The 17,335-nt window shown below is 34.8% G+C and overlaps 2 protein-coding genes across 2 annotated transcripts in view; one reads left to right on the forward strand and one right to left on the reverse strand.

The window, feature by feature from the left end:
* LOC136837896 (neural-cadherin-like) overlaps positions 1 to 6,931 on the forward strand; it is a 21,896-nt gene extending 14,965 nt beyond the window's left edge. Inside the window, exons 9-10 of the mRNA XM_067102777.1 lie at positions 2,548 to 2,718; positions 6,860 to 6,931. Of these exons, the coding sequence (XP_066958878.1) occupies positions 2,548 to 2,718; positions 6,860 to 6,931 (243 nt within the window). The remainder of the gene's footprint in view (positions 1 to 2,547; positions 2,719 to 6,859) is intronic.
* Positions 1 to 17,335, reverse strand: part of LOC136837895 (DE-cadherin-like) — a 385,893-nt gene that overhangs the window by 222,830 nt on the left and 145,728 nt on the right.

The raw sequence follows: 17,335 nt of genomic DNA on the forward strand, positions 1-17,335 counted from the left end.
CAAGATTCAGTGATATTCCTTTTAACTATGTCGTTACACGGGACTAAAGATCTTGCTTCCCTCTAGTTAATAGGATGATCTAAATCTCTCATATATACGAATAATGTATTCGATATTTGGCCAGTTTGATTCGCTATGAAAGTGATTTTCCAGTTTGTCGGTAATATATTTTATAACACTTTTTACAAGGAACTTCATAGATGTAGCCAGAAACATCTTTAGGAGAATTTTTTATTACTAAACTCTTAACATTAAAATTACCGAAAACAACATTTATGTTGAAAAGATTCAAAATTTTCGAAATTTCTAAAAACCTTTCATCATACGGTAATTTGAGAATATTATGCTTAATAAATTTAAGTTTGTTATTAGTTAAATAAAATGTTTTCCTGGTTCTTTTCCATGCTACATCTACAAAGGTACTTGGATATTCAAGTTTCAAAGCAATATCATAAATAGTTTTAATCTGCGGGCTACAAACGCGTAAAGCCCTTAAGTACATTCCAGAAAAGACAGAGAATTTAACATTTTCATAATGTTTGGAGTAATAATGAACAAAAGAGGCAATGTTAGTCACTGAAAAGGTGAAATTTCTGCCATGTCTATGGTAAATTGTAGAAGTGACCAAATTATTTAGATTAATCAGAAATTCCTGGAGATTTTCGTGAACCGGCCAAATACAGAAAATATCATCCACGCACCTAAACCATATCACCTTTTAGGGGCAAAATTCTTGCAAGAATTTTACCTAAAAAATTCAATGCAATTATTTGCATGGAACTCTGTATATATATATATATATATATATATATATATATATATATATATATATATATATATATATATATATATATATATATATATATATATATATATATATATATATATATATATATATATTCCTAGTATTTACATATACACCATTGTGGATTTTTTCACAATGATTATTATTATTATTATTATTATTATTATTATTATTATTATTATTATTATTATTATTATTATTATTATTATTATTATTCAGAAGATGAACCTCTCTTCATATAGAACAAGTCCACAGGGGCCACTGACTCGAAATTCAAGCTTCCAAAAAATATGGTGTTCATCTGAAAGAAGTTACAGAAGATAACAGGAAATGCACAAAAAAAATCTGTTATTAGAAAAAATAAATAGGTAAATTAATGAATAAATAGAGAAATACACAATAATATAAATAGATTATTTAAATACAAGGCCTGAAGGAAAGACTTGTTCTTTAAACATCTAAAACTTCCAGCAGTTAGTAAGCAGTTCAAAGAAAACTGTAATTCAAAAGAGTAATTAGAATATATCTCTTATCTTGACCCGATTACCTTATTTTCAATTTTCGGTGACAAAAGCTGAAAGTGGGACAGTTAATCTGAAAATGTAATTGGTATTTCAACTGCCAATTTACAGCAGTATCAAAGTGAGTTCAATGGGAATCCATATGTTGCACGGACATAAATTTCGTTTATACTCTCGGATGGGAATTAGCAATGAATCCTTTTCACTGATGTGAACCGGAAAGTAAACAATATATTTTTAATGAATACCTTATCTTTGATAGTATAAATTTATAGTATTACATGATGACTGCTCGTTTGACAGCCTATATTCTAAAATATTTTTGTAAACGACAAGAATTTGCTACGATTGTATTTATCAAAGAATCTTTTTTTATTTTGTGAACCTAAAAATAAAAAAAAAAATTGTGATGAAACCTTATCTTCGATTTATAGTATTACAAGTTGATTGCTCATTTGACTACTTAGAATATATTTTAAAGTGCTTTTGGAAACTACAAGGACTTGATACGATTATGTTTTAGTGTGGATGCAAAGCCACCTTAACTTCTCCCTTTCTTTATAGTTTTGGGAACTGTTTTCACTGAAAGATAATAATAATTTGTAAAGCTCCTAAGGAATAAAACGGAATAAATCTTCGTAGGTGGGACTGAAACCAGATTAGGTTCGAAGACTGGGATATATTATGCACACGTAAAGTGAGAATGTTTTTAGTTGTAAATCATGATGCATCCTTTTTTATTTTTAATTATCGCCTTATTGGCAACATGTAGGTTTGTTTTGTCTATAAGATCTCTCTTTGGAGTTCGATGTGCATTCCATATCTATAAGAATATGTGGTATCTTTTGTGTTTTTGATGGTGTCTCTTATATTATTATTATTAAAATATTTTTACCAGACCACAGAGCTGATTATCAATTCTCACAGGGCTCGCTCGAAGGATTTGTTTTTATTTATATTTTTTTTTTATCTTGTCAATTAAATTACAATTTTTCAAACACTTCATAACCGAATTAATTTCAAGTGTTGACGTTTCAGACAAAATTCCACTGATCGATTTATTTCCAAAACTTGATGTTCGCTGCTGATTGTACTTTGGACACTCACACAACAAATGCTTGATTGTGTTGAGTAAGATTTTTTTTTTATCTTTTCCCTTTGCTGTGACTGCTATCACAACACCGTTTTATCTCCTATTTCTCCATCCGCTTCAAATTGCAGAACGACCGAAACGCTCGTTTGGAAAAGAAGCTCCAAGTGAGCATTCTGGACGTCAACGACAACGCTCCGCTTCTGCAGCAGTTCGACGGTTCTGTCTTGGAGAACGTTGACAGTATGCTCATCACGACGATCCAGGCTCACGATAAGGACGTCTCTCCTCAGTTTAGACAGGTGAGCATCAGTAGGTTTCTCTCTCTCTCTCTCTTTCTCTCTCTCTCTCCTCAGTTTAGACAGGTGAGCATCAGTAGGCTATCATCATTAAACATTATTATGAATTCTCTCTCTCTCTCTCTCTCTCTCTCTCTCTCTCTCTCTCTCTCTCTCTCTCTCAACTCAGTTCAGACAGGTGAGCATCAGTAGGTTACTCTCTCTCTCTCCTCAGTTTAGACAGGTGAGGCGATGTAGGTTACCATCTCCCTCTCTCTCTCTCTCTCTCTCAACTCAGTTTAGACAGGTGATACTCAGTAGGTTAACCACTATTAAATATTAGTACGCATCTCTCTCTCTCTCTCTCTCTCTCTCTCTCTCTCTCTCTCTCTCTCTCTCTCAGTTAAATGTCGGTTCCCAGGTAGTTTCCAGCTAAAAGACATTTATCCCTAACACGTGATCTGTAATGAGTTTGCGACACTGAGGTCTGTCATACTGGAACTGTGCCTGTCCTTGAATTCTTGACGTTAGACCAAGGTTAGAATGTGTTATTTTGTTATTTTCCATTTATAACGTGAATATTTCAAGATTACTGACTCTTCTTGTTCGGCATTAGGGAATAGTCCAAACATCTCCATCAATCAAATAGGGAATAAAGTCTAATCATAGTTGTTAGGTAAATAATGAAAGGTATTGATAGCGAATGCTTTTATTCCATATGCGTGTGAGTGTGTCATAGACCATGTTCAAGCGTTCAGATGTTAAATATCATTATTTTCCATGTGCAAGATCAGTATTTCAGGATTACTAACTCTTCTTGTCCAGTGTCAACAAATGGCCCAAATGTCTCCATCAGTCAAATAGAGAATAAAGTATGCTCTCAGCAGTTCCTTAAAAACTGAAAGGTATTTCTGGCGAATGCTTGTATTCAATATGCATGTGTATGTGTGCGAGTTTCATAAACCAGAGTTACGATGCTTTGTATTATTATTTTCCATTTGCAGGGTGAATATTTCACACTAACGCTTCAGTTACATCCATTAATCAGATAGAAAATAAATTCTACTCTTGGCAGTTACATAAAAAATGAAAGGTAGTTATTGTGAAAGCCTCTATTCTGTTTGCATGTGTGTGTGTGTGTGTGTGTGTTACTGCTCCGGAAATAACAGCCAGATTTAGGCGCATCGCCAAAGATTTGAATACTGATAATTAATTGGTTTAGGTCCCATGCATGTCTGATGCATTTCAAGTTATTCCAAGTAAATGAGGACACTGACTACTGTATTTATACTTTGTGAGTTACTGAGTCATAGATTTCCTCTCTTATTTCGATTTAGCTGCAGCCACAACGGCTTTAACAATTACTAATCAAATGAAGCGAACCCCATTTCAGTGGTATCGACAACCATGACTAGCTTTTATACACGCACACACACACATATATGTATATATATATATATATATATATATATATATATATATATATATATATATATATATATATATATATATATATAAAGTGTTCCATCAGAGTATCAGTTACACTGCTTAATCCTTCAGATTCTCCAATCTTCTAGACAGGACGCAAGAGGATTACTCTTAATCCTCTAACCTATTAGCAAGGAACATCCATTTTCTTTTTACCTTTTCATCATTTTATTTTTTCTAAAGAAAATGTTCCCTACCTGCCATTTAGCTGAAACACTTGGCATCTCTCTCTCTCTCTCTCTCTCTCTCTCTCTCTCTCTCTCTCTCTCTCTCTCTCTCTCTCTCTGTTTATATGCATTTGCACTCTTGTATCCCTACCTACCTAACTATCCCAAATAGAGCTGTCGTTCCATAAATTTGAATATAGCAATTCATATAACAATGCGCCTTGTTGATGTAAAATGAAAGGACTATGTTTATCTCTTTCTCTCTCTCTCTCTCTCTCTCTCTCTCTCTCTCTCTCTCTCTCTCTCTCTCTCTCTCTCTCTTTATTCATTGGTTTATCCGCTGTATTCCTAATACCCTTCCTCAAGTTACAGATTAAGCTTCCATATATGTATGTATGTATGTATGTATGTATATATATATATATATATATATATATATATATATATATATATATATATATATATATATATATATGTGTGTGTGTGTGTGTGTGTGTGTGTGTGTGCTGTGTCTGTGTGTACATATGTGTAATTATACACAATCATAACAAGAGCCACAGCTCAATCCACATCTACTGGGTAGCAAGGGAAAGCGCAGTGCATTTTCAAGGTTTATTGTGCTGACGTTTCACAAAACTTCTCGGTTGCATTTTCAAGGCTGAAAAAACGCGAACACCTTATTACTCTTGGAATATTTTGACAAGAAATGTAGATGTATTACAATAACATCCCTGGTAAAAGTAAAATATAACAGTGAAATTGCAAAAGCCACAATAGAATACATAGAAATATAAGAAAAAAAAAAAAAAAGTAAAAAAGACGTAAATAATCTTGACATCACTGATTACATTAATATATTTAAAATGAGACAAAATAAAAATAATAAAAACCAACAAAAAAGATAAAATAAAAAAAATTAATACAGCAAAAAGAAGAAATATAAAAACATAAAAACAATACGGAGTAAAACACCCACCCAGCGGGCTGCTTCAAAGAGAAACTAAAAACAGAAGAACCTTCAGAGACCAAGAAACGAAGGACGAAGTGCAACGGACCATTACGTAATGTACAATTGGATGGAGGAATTCTGCGAGTTTAACGACGGAACTAGCTTTTTTTATCATTATGGACTCCAAGACGTGAAGTTCTTTTTCATTTTGTGCGTGTCCTATAATTTGGAAATCTTTGGCCTCTATGTGTGTTTTACAGATCTATGAATGATTCCGAACATTTGATTGTTCTGAGTAGGACAGCCTACTTCTGTCCTGAAACTTTATCGTCTATGGGAGTCCAAGCGTATTTTTAGTAGCCTTTTTGTGTGTCCCACATAGGTCCCTCGACTACATTTAGGGCAAATATATTTGTACACAACGTTGGATGTAAACATCGGACTGAGCTTTTCTTTATATCTGAACTGAGAACCAGTGGTAACCGGGTTCTTAGAATAAGTTTCAAGTTTAGGATGGTAATTCTTTGACACAATCAGTCATGAAAAATGAACTGTGCTTTCCCTCGTTACCCAGTAGATATGTGTGTGTGTGTGTGTATAATAATAATAATACTATATATATTGTAGTTATAAAGCGTAATAAGCATCAGAGCACAAAATGAGCGACTGTCTGTCTATTCCTTGGGTATAAAGGATGAATGAGTCTGCTACTGGGAAATCAGATACAACGGTATTCGTCGACCATTTTGTTAAGTATTATTTGACACGGGTATTCTCCTTTCCCTGGGGTAGAATCCACTGGGCATTATTGCTGTCAATCATTTTTTTCCTTGCGTTTTTTCAATAATATTATTGTTCTTTGCTCGAGTAGTTATTATTATTATTATTATTATTATTATTATTATTATTATTATTATTATTATTATTATTATTATTATTATTAAAGATCTCATAATAGCATGAGTCACTAGAATGGTGAAGAAATCGACAGTGATGCAAGTGTAAATATATATATTAGAAATGTATATTTCTAATAAATATTTACACTTACACCACTGTGGATTTCTACATTATAATAATAATAATAATTATTATTTTTATTATTATTAATTATTGAAGACATCCACAATGGTGTAAATGTAAATACATGTTAGAAATATATACACAAAACGAGAGCTTTCGAGAATCTGCTCGTTTCCCCGTCTCATCCTGACTAAAACGCTGAAGTAATCATCGAAGTATAATGGTTTGAAAAAAGTGAATATAACGTTAATAATTGTTGTTGACGGAAGAAAATTTGTCGTATTTTGAAGATAGCCAATTCAGTAGTTCAGGTTATACCATCCTTCTCTGTAGATAACCGTAGATAATGATAACACGGTAATAATAATAATAATAATAATAATAATAATAATAATAATAATAATAATAATAATTATTATTATTATTATTATTATTATTATTATTATTATTATTATTATTATTATTATTATTATTATTATTATTATTATTATTATTAGTTAGAAGGCCCTCTTCTAAGCATGTAGTATTGATTTTGAAGGCAACCAATTCCACAGATCAGGATATAGCACAGTTCTCCGTAGATAACCAACTAACCCTCTCGAGCGTCTAAGTGGTAGTTCACCCAGTGGGTCACTCCGATTATTATTATTATTATTATTATTATTATTATTATTATTATTATTATTATTATTATTATTATTATTATTATTAAAAATAATGGCTGTTTCTACGGCATTCAATTTGTATAAAATCATCTCTACTCGTCTTACAAGCTTCCTTTCGTTAGTGTGTATCTAGTCTATCAAGTTTCCTAAGGACATACAAGGAGAACAATTGTACTCAGGAAACTTGATAAACCCGCTACAAGCTGATGAAGGAAGATTGTAAGACGAATAGAGAAGACTCAATGCAAACATTATTATTATTATTATTTTATTATTGGTTTTGGAGCTGTTGGTGTTTTTAGTTTCCTTGTTGGGTATGTTATTTAATTATAAAAATAAATAAATATATATATATATATATATATATATATATATATATATATATATATATATCTATATCTATATATATATATATATATATATATATATATATATATATATATATATATATATATATATATATATATATATATATATATATATATATATATATATATATCTATATATATATATCTATATATATATATATATATATATATATATATATATATATATATATATATATATATATCTATCTATCTATATATATATATATATATATATATATATATATATGTATATATATATGTATATATATATATATATATATATATATATATATATATATATATATATATATATATATATATCACACATTACCACAGGTGAAAATAAGAAACGGGGTGTAGGTCCTGACCGGTTTCGACTTTATTTCAAGCCATTGACGAAGGACTGATACAGAGTGTGAGAAGTCACAAATATATATACTACAAGAACAGTACTGACGAACATACACAACCGTTAGAGACTCCATATCCCCACTCAGGCCGGTGTCGAGGTAGGAGTGGCCTTTAAAACTCATTTGGCTAAAAATCACAATAGACTCTCAGGGGACATTGCTGATAAACAGACGATACCACAACCTCAGATCCACACCTGACAGGTGTCATGGAGGCGGAGTTTGGAAACTCATTAACATTACTACCCATGTACTGTGTTTACAAATATGATAATCCTATTTTCATACATCTCTACTGCCTACCTTAAAGTTTAAACTGTTTACAAATTTCTTTTGATATTAAAGGATCAAGTTTATACATCCCTTGACTGATATTCGTATTATGGTTGTAACTTTCTTTTATGAAGCTAGATTCAATGATGTTCCTTTCCAGTGCATTATTAGAATATACAATCCTTTTTGCCCCTTCCCAGTTGATAGCATGATTGTTCTCACTAACATGTACAAATATACCACTGTTCCCTTGTGCATATCTCACACATTTCTTATGTTGTTCAATTCTTTTTTCCAGTGCTTTCCCGGTTTGGCCAATATAAAAGTTGTCACAAGACTTACACGGAATTTTATATACACACCCTTTAATATTGTCTTGGGAGTTCTTGATAAGTACATTTTTCATTGTTGTATTGTTCTTAAATGCGACATTAACACCAAAATTCTTAAGAAGATGAGGATATCTTTCATACTATTATTATAAGGCAGAACAAGCAAATTTTTTGTGTTGTAAGGTTCTTTCTGGTTTTGATACATAGTCTTTTTGCCGCTTCAAATGCACTGTTTAATACACTATCAGGATATTTCAATTTTTTGCCTGCATTCCTAATCTTATGTATTTCATCATCAATATATTCAGGGCTACATACCCGTAATGCTCTTAAAAACATAGATGAAAACACTGACTTTTAACCTTATTGCTTTGTCCAGAATAGAAATGCACATAGGAAGAAATATTAGTGGGTTTTCTATGCACACTATATTTAAACCCACTACTATTTCTTCGTATGAGGACATCCAGAAACGGTAAGAACCCATCATTTTCCATTTCCATCGTGAATTTAATTGATGGTACTAATTGATTTAACTTAGCAAAAAGTTTTTTTTTTTTTTTTTTTACATCTTGGTTCCCTGGCCATACACAAATTATGTCGTCAACATACCTAAACCATGTTACATTACGTGGGATTATGTTGTTTAATATCTTCTTTTCAAAAATTCCATATATAAGTTACTTAACACTGGGGATAGAGGTTTCCCCATTGCCATACAAAAATTTTGTGAGTAAAATTTACCATTAAATTCAAATTTACAATCTTTTACACATAATTTAATCGGTTCAATTAAAGCACTTTTAGAAAATGGGATATCCAGCTGTGTGTTCTCTAACAATTCAGATAAAAACGCCATCAGATCATCTATTGGCACCTTTGTGAATAGTGATACAACATCAAAACTTACAAGCCTGGATTCACTATTAATCTCTACACTATTTAGTTTATTTATCAGGTCCACATTATTCTTGATATTTGCATTTGAGATGGTACCTACTAATGGGTTGAGAATATCTACTAAGTACTTCGCTAGCTTGTATGATGCGGAACCAACTGAACTGATAATTGGCCTGGCAGGAAAGTTTGCTTTGTGAGTTTTTATTGTACCATACATGTATGGTAGCGATGGAGAGGTCACACACAACTTCTTTATAAGGCTTTCGTTACCTTTTAACAGGTTTTTCACTTTCTTATTGAAACCACTATTCACATTGTCTATCAGGTTCTTATTTAATTCTTTATATGTGTTATCATCACCTAAAAGATTTTGCATTTTTCTATATATTCACTTTTATTTAAAATTACAAGGGCGCCTGATTTATCTGCTTTTGTCATGTGTATATTTTTATCTTTTTCAGTTCATTAATAGCAACCATAAATCTTTTGGGGACGTTTGTGGTGTCTGATTTTTTCATACTTCCATAAATCACTCCCTTAACCATGTTCACTTCTTCATTCGTTAAATCACTATATTTTTCCAAATTACACAGTCCTTTAGTTATTTCCACACTGTTCCTTCCGCCAGGAGATAAAGCAAAGTTTAAACCGTAGCCTAAGGCACTAGTTACATTTCTATCCAGCTGTTTGTTTGATAAGTTGACGACACATTCATGATTGGCGTTGTTGGTCCAAGGGCTTCTTTCAATCAACAGTTTCATTTTATTATCGTGTTTCCGTTTCAGTTTCCGATACACTTGATTCCTCATCTTCACATGACAATAGTCACGTAGGGAATCTCTCCAATCTGGTGGTATTGAGGCTTCGAAATGTCGTCTTTTCCTCGTGAGATCTTCAAAATTCTTTTTGGTTTTTCAATGTTTTGATGTTGATATGTTTTTCCAATATGGCACGTTGTATTTCACCGAAGGGTTGGTCTTCTAATTTCAGCAAGGAATTGGTTATGAACGATCTTGGTATCACTTGTTCATCCCGACATTCACGTAATAACCGCAGGTGTTCCTTGTTGGTATGAGCTTGAGTGAGGGCGCCGGCAAATTCTCTGACGGCATATTCCAAGATGGGGAAAAGAACACAGAAAGATCGGAAGGAGCGCGTGGTATCCATTGATGATTATTATCACTTTTGTACGTGATTCATTTATCACACATTACCACAGGTGAAAAATAAGAAACGGGGTGTAGGTCCTGACCGGTTTTAACTTTATTTCCAAGCCATTGACGAAGGACTGATACAGAGTTTGAGAAGTCACAAATATATATACTACAAGAACAGTACTGACGAACATACACAACCGTTAGAGACTCCATATCCCCACTCAGGCCGGTGTCGAGGTAGGAGTGGCCTTTAAAACTCATTTGGCTAAAAATCACAATAGACTCTCAGGGGACATTGCTGATAAACAGACCATACCCCACCTCAGATCCACACCTGAATTTAATGGTAAATTTTACTCACAAAATTTTTGTATGGCAATGGGAAACCCTCTATCCCCAGTGTTAAGTAACTTATATATGGAATTTTTTGAAAAGAAGATATTAAACAACATAATCCCACGTAATGTAACATGGTTTAGGTATGTTGACGACATAATTTGTGTATGGCCAGGGAACCAAGATGTAAAAAAAAAAAAAAAAAAAAAAAAACTTTTTTGCTAAGTTAAATCAATTAGTACCATCAATTAAATTCACGATGGAAATGGAAAATGATGGGTGCTTACCGTTTCTGGATGTCCTCATACGAAGAAATAGTAGTGGGTTTAAATATAGTGTGTATAGAAAACCCACTAATATTTCTTCCTATGTGCATTTCTATTCTGGACAAAGCAATAAGGTTAAAAAGTCAGTGTTTTCATCTATGTTTTTAAGAGCATTACGGGTATGTAGCCCTGAATATATTGATGATGAAATACATAAGATTAGGAATGCAGGCAAAAATTGAAATATCCTGATAGTGTATTAAACAGTGCATTTGAAGGGCAAAAAGACTATGTATCAAAACCAGAAAGAACCTTACAACACAAAAAAATTTGCTTTTTCTGGCTTATAATAATAGTATGAAAGATATCCCTCATCTTCTTAAGAATTTTGGTGTTAATGTCGCATTTAAGAACAATACAACAATGAAAAATGTACTTATCAAGAACTCCCAAGACAATATTAAAGGGTGTGTATATAAAATTCCGTGTAAGTCTTGTGACAACTTTTATATTGGCCAAACCGGGAAAGCACTGGAAAAAGAATTGAACAACATAAGAAATGTGTGAGATATGCAAGGGAACAGTGGTATATTTGTACATGTTAGTGAGAACAATCATGCTATCAACTGGGAAGGGGCAAAAAGGATTGTATATTCTAATAATGCACTGGAAAGGAACATCATTGAATCTAGCTTCATAAAAGAAAGTTACAACCATAATATGAATATCAGTCAAGGGATGTATAAACTTGATCCTTTAATATCAAAAGAAATTTGTAAATTGTTTAAACTTTAAGGTAGGCAGTAGAGATGTATGAAAATAGGATTATCATATTTGTAAACACAGAACGAGGGTAGTAATGTTAATGAGTTTCCAAACTCCGCCTCCATGACACCTGTCAGGTGTGGATCTGAGGTAGGGTATGGTCTGTTTATCAGCAATGTCCCCTGAGAGTCTATTGTGATTTTTAGCCAAATGAGTTTTAAAGGCCACTCCTACCTCGACACCGCCTGAGTGGGGATATGGAGTCTCTAACAGTTGTGTATGTTCGTCAGTACTGTTCTTGTAGTATATATATTTGTGACTTCTCACACTCTGTATCAGTCCTTCGTCAATGGCTTGGAAATAAAGTCGAAACCAGTCAGGACCTACACCCCTTTCTTATTTTTCACCTGTGGTAATGTGTGATAAATGAATCACGTACAAAAGTGATAATAATCATATATATATATATATATATATATATATATATATATATATATATATATATATATATATATATATATATATATATATATATATATATATATATATATATATATATATATACATATATATATATATATATATATATATATATATATGCAGAATCTACTGGTCACTTACCAGACACATATGTAATTCTAATAGCCACAATGCCCTCTTAACTTCGCTAATTCCTCGCGCTTTTTGGATATGCTTGTAACTACGAAGCCGATATCCAAAGGAAGAATGAAGAGCCTGTGACGGCCGGCCGCGGGAAGCGAACCCGAGTTACCTTAATCACAAGGAGGTCACGTTGCCCACCTAACCACGAGAAGGATAAAAGTCTATCACCTCTCGTACATATATATACCTGTCGTTTTCAGATATATTCATTAGAGCTGGAATAGACCCATCCTCACCATCGTAGCCAAGTGGGCAATCGTTTTTATTGCTTTTTAGGCTGAAATATATATGCAGAATCTACTGGTCACTTTTACCAGACACATATGTAATTCTAATAGCCACAATGCCCTCTTAACTTCGCTAAATTCCTCGCGCTTTTTTTGATATGCTTGTAACTACGAAGCCGATATCCAAAGGGAAGAATGAAGAGCCTGTGACGGCCGGCCGCGGGAAGCGAACCCGAGTTACCTTAATCACAAGGAGGAATCACGTTGCCCACCTAACCACGAGAAGGATAAAAGTCTATCACCTCTCGTACATATATATACCTGTCGTTTTCAGATATATTCATTAGAGCTGGAATAGACCCATCCTCACCATCGCAGCCAAGTGGGCAATCGTTTTTATTGCTTTTTAGGCTGAAATATATATGCAGAATCTACTGGTCACTTTTACCAGACACATATGTAATTCTAATAGCCACAATGCCCTCATAACTTCGCTAATTCCTCGCGCTTTTTTGGATATGCTTGTAACTACGAAGCCGATATCCAAAGGGAAGAATGAAGAGCCTGTGACGGCCGGCCGCGGGAAGCGAACCCGAGTTCCCTAATCACAAGGAGGTCACGTTGCCCACCTAACCACGAGAAGGATAAAAGTCTATCACCTCTCGTACATATATATACCTGTCGTTTTCAGATATATTCATTAGAGCTGGAATAGACCCATCCTCACCATCGTAGCCAAGTGGGCAATCGTTTTTATTGCTTTTTAGGCTGAAATATATATGCAGAATCTACTGGTCACTTTTACCAGACACATATGTAATTCTAATAGCCACAATGCCCTCTTAACTTCGCTAATTCCTCGCGCTTTTTAGGATATGCTTGTAACTACGAAGCCGATATCCAAAGGGAAGAATGAAGAGCCTGTGACGGCCGGCCGCGGAAGCGAACCCGAGTTACCTTTAATCACAAGGAGGTCACGTTGCCCACCTAACCACGAGAAGGATAAAAGTCTATCACCTCTCGTACATATATATACCTGTCGTTTTCAGATATATTCATTAGAGCTGAATAGACCCATCCTCACCATCGTAGCCAAGTGGGCAATCGTTTTTATTGCTTTTTAGGCTGAAATATATATGCAGAATCTACTGGTCACTTTTACCAGACACATATGTAATTTAATAGCCACAATGTACGAGAGGTGATAGACTTTTATCCTTCTCCGGCGTTACCCATAGGTGACGACCCGGACGAGCAACGTGACCTCCTGGTGATTAAAATATTTTTGTTTATAGCATTACCAAGTGTCTTTCTTCTATATCATTATGTAATTATAATACCTATTGACCTAAGCCCTTTCTCTGTAAATGATTCATGACTGGAAGTTGCATTACTCGTGGGCTGGGAGGCCAACCAACAACCCATGGGAAAACCAGCTATAACTGGGCCACTTTGGCGTTATGTATCAAAATTATGTTTTCCAACGTTATCCAGATTTTTTATTCATGTTTTTCACGCAGGTTCATTCCATTAATATGGGCAGAATTGTACTGATACCCATGTTATTGTCGCCACTGACCTATTATCCAGCTAATGTTTCAGTGTCACAAATCAGACATGGATTTACAAGAGACAGTCAATGTTGGCGTGCTCTAGTGTAAACGACACCCACAAAATCTGAGATATTGATAGGAAACCAATTGCAATCTTGCCTCATGCCAAAACATCGGATAATAGGTGAGTTGTTTTCAAAAAATTCTTCGAACTTACATTTAGTCCTGAAAGAGGTCATCAAGGTCAAATATCTTTCATGATATGGAAAAAGTATACAGTAAATCTAGAGATAAAAATCAAAAATATCTCAAAGATAATATAAATCATCCCAAAATGATGAAGTTTAAGCCTGTATCTGACCTCTAATTGACCGATCGAATCTTGAGAAAGTCCTCAGGTGGAAAGGTGCAAGAAAGATCACTTCACTGGGTATACTGAGTTTATAAACAGGAGTTGGAACCCGGAGAGCTAACTTCACTCAAGGAATTAAATTCGGCAAGCTAACTGCTTAAATAATGGATCAGTGGAATACACGTTTTTCCCCAACTACAGCAATGTGACCAATAGACAACATTATATATATATATAATTATCCCTTCTGGAGTGAATAAGATAGAAATCATCAACACACAATCACGTGTGGAACAGAAATAAATTTCTGACTCACGTCGATCGAACCCAGGTCTCTCAGGTGGAAAGCAAGGGCGCTACCCACTGGGCCGCAAGTCTAAAAAGAAGTTGGAACCTGAGAGCAACTGCACCCAAGAATTACCTGGGCAAGCTAACTGCTTGCATACCAGCGAGTTTTCCCAACTTCCGACTCAGCAAATGACCCAATAGACAACATTTCATTCGAATTATCCCTTCTGAGTGAATAAGATAGAAATCATCAACACACAATCACGTGTGGAACAGAAATAAATTTCTGACTCACGTCGGGATCGAACCCAGGTCTCTCAGGTGAAAGCAAGGGCGTTACCCATCCATACAAGTCTAAAAGAAGTTGGAACCTGAGAGCAACTGCACCCAAGGAATACCTGGGCATGAACTGCTTGCATACCAGATTTTTCTTAACTTCCCGACTCAGCAATGACCCAATAGACAACATTTCATCTGAATTATCCCTTCTGAGTGAATAAGAAGATAGAAATCATCAACACACAATCACGTGTTGTAAATAAATTTCTGACTACGTCGGGAAACCCAGGTCTTCCAGGTGGAATTCCTTGGGCAGTTGCCTGTAAGTTCCAACTTTTTAGACCTGTATGGCCACAGTGGGTAACGCCCCTGCTTTCCACCTGAGAGACCTGGGTTTTCCCAACGTGAGTCAGAAATTTATTTCAATGTTCCACACGTGATTGTGTGTATGATGATTTCCTCTTATTCACTCAGAAGGATAATTCGAAATGAAATGTTGTCTATTGGGTCATTGCTGAGTCGGGGAAGATAGGGAAGTCAACACTGGTCACGTGCAAACAGTTAGCTTGCCCAGGTAATTCTCGCCGGTGCAGTTGCTCTCCGTTCCAACTTTAGACTTGTATGGCTAGTGGGTAACGCCCTTGGCATTCCACCTGAGAGACACTGTTCGATCCTGACGTGAGTCAGAAATTTATTTAATGTTCCACACGTGATTGTGTGTTGATGATTTCATTATTCACTTCAGAAGGAATAAGAATAGAAATGTTGTCTATTGGGTCATTGCTGAGTCGTGGGAAGTTGGGGAAAATCGCTGGTATGCAAGCAGTTAGCTTGCCCAGGTAATTCCTGGTGAGTGCAGTTGCTCAGGTTCCAACTTCTTTAGACTTGTATGGCCCAGTGGGTAACGCCCTTTGCTTTCCACCTGAGAGACCTGGTCTGATCCCGACGTGAGTCAGAAATTTATTTCTGTTCCACACGTGATTGTGTGTTGATGATTTCATCTTATTCACTCAGAAGGGATAATTGAATGAAATGTTGTCTATTGGGTCATTGCTGAGTCGGGAAGTTGGGGAAAACTGCTGGTATGCAAGCAGTTAGCTTGCCCAGGTAATTCCTTTTGCAGTTGCCTCAGGTTCCAACTTCTTTAGACTTGTATGGCCCAGTGGTAACGCCCCTGCTTTCCACCTGAGAGACCTGTCGATCCCGACGAGTCAGAAATTTATTTCTGTTCCACACGTGATTGTGTGTTGATGATTTCATCTTATTCACCAGAAGGGATAATTGAATGAAATGTTGTCTATTAACACATGAGTCGGGTTGGGGAAAACTGCTGGTATGCAAGCAGTTAGCTTGCCCAGGTAATTCCTTTGGTGCAGTTGCCTCAGGTTCCAACTTCTTTTAGACTTGTATGGCCCAGTGGGTAACGCCTTGCTTTCCACCTGAGAGACCTGGGTTCGATCCCGACGTGAGTCAGAAATTTATTTCGTTCCACACGTGATTGTGTGTTGATGATTTCATCTTATTCACTCAGAAGGGATAATTGAATGAAATGTTGTCTATTGGGTCATTGCTGAGTCGAAGTTGGGGAAAAATCATTGGTATGCAAGCAGTTAGCTTGCCCAGGTAATTCCTTGCAGCTGCTCTCAGGTTCCAACTTCTTTTAGACTTGTATGGCTCCAGAAAAATCTAATGTACGTACAAATTCTCCATTAAAATGATCACCATAACTATGTACATTAGCAGCAACAAGGAATGAGCGAATGAATGTAAAGTAAAACCGATAAAAGTATGGAAGAAATGGACGGAAACATACGTTTTCCTCTCTGAAAAACTTGTCCTTTGAATAAGTGACCTACAGTGTATGTTGATGTACTAAGCTTATTAGAGAACCGTGTTTGTCAGCATTTTGCACTAAATTCGATGTGAGTGTGTCAAAACAAAACATCGTCCTTGGATATATTGAAAACGAAAGAGACTCGTATTTACTTTGATGGAGCTTTATTCAACGTAAAATGAATTCTTATAAATATGTGGTTGTAACATTGGTTAGAGCAAGCATTCAGTAGTTGCACACTGATACAACCGTACAACTTTACTAAAGCCTCCCCATTCATAACCCCTTCTTCCTTCCCAAACATTACACAAATCTAGAATTAACAGTCTCCCTACTGAGGATGTCG

This window comes from Macrobrachium rosenbergii, unplaced genomic scaffold (genome assembly GCF_040412425.1).
Source record: "Macrobrachium rosenbergii isolate ZJJX-2024 unplaced genomic scaffold, ASM4041242v1 13875, whole genome shotgun sequence".
Taxonomy (NCBI): Eukaryota; Metazoa; Arthropoda; class Malacostraca; order Decapoda; family Palaemonidae; genus Macrobrachium; species Macrobrachium rosenbergii.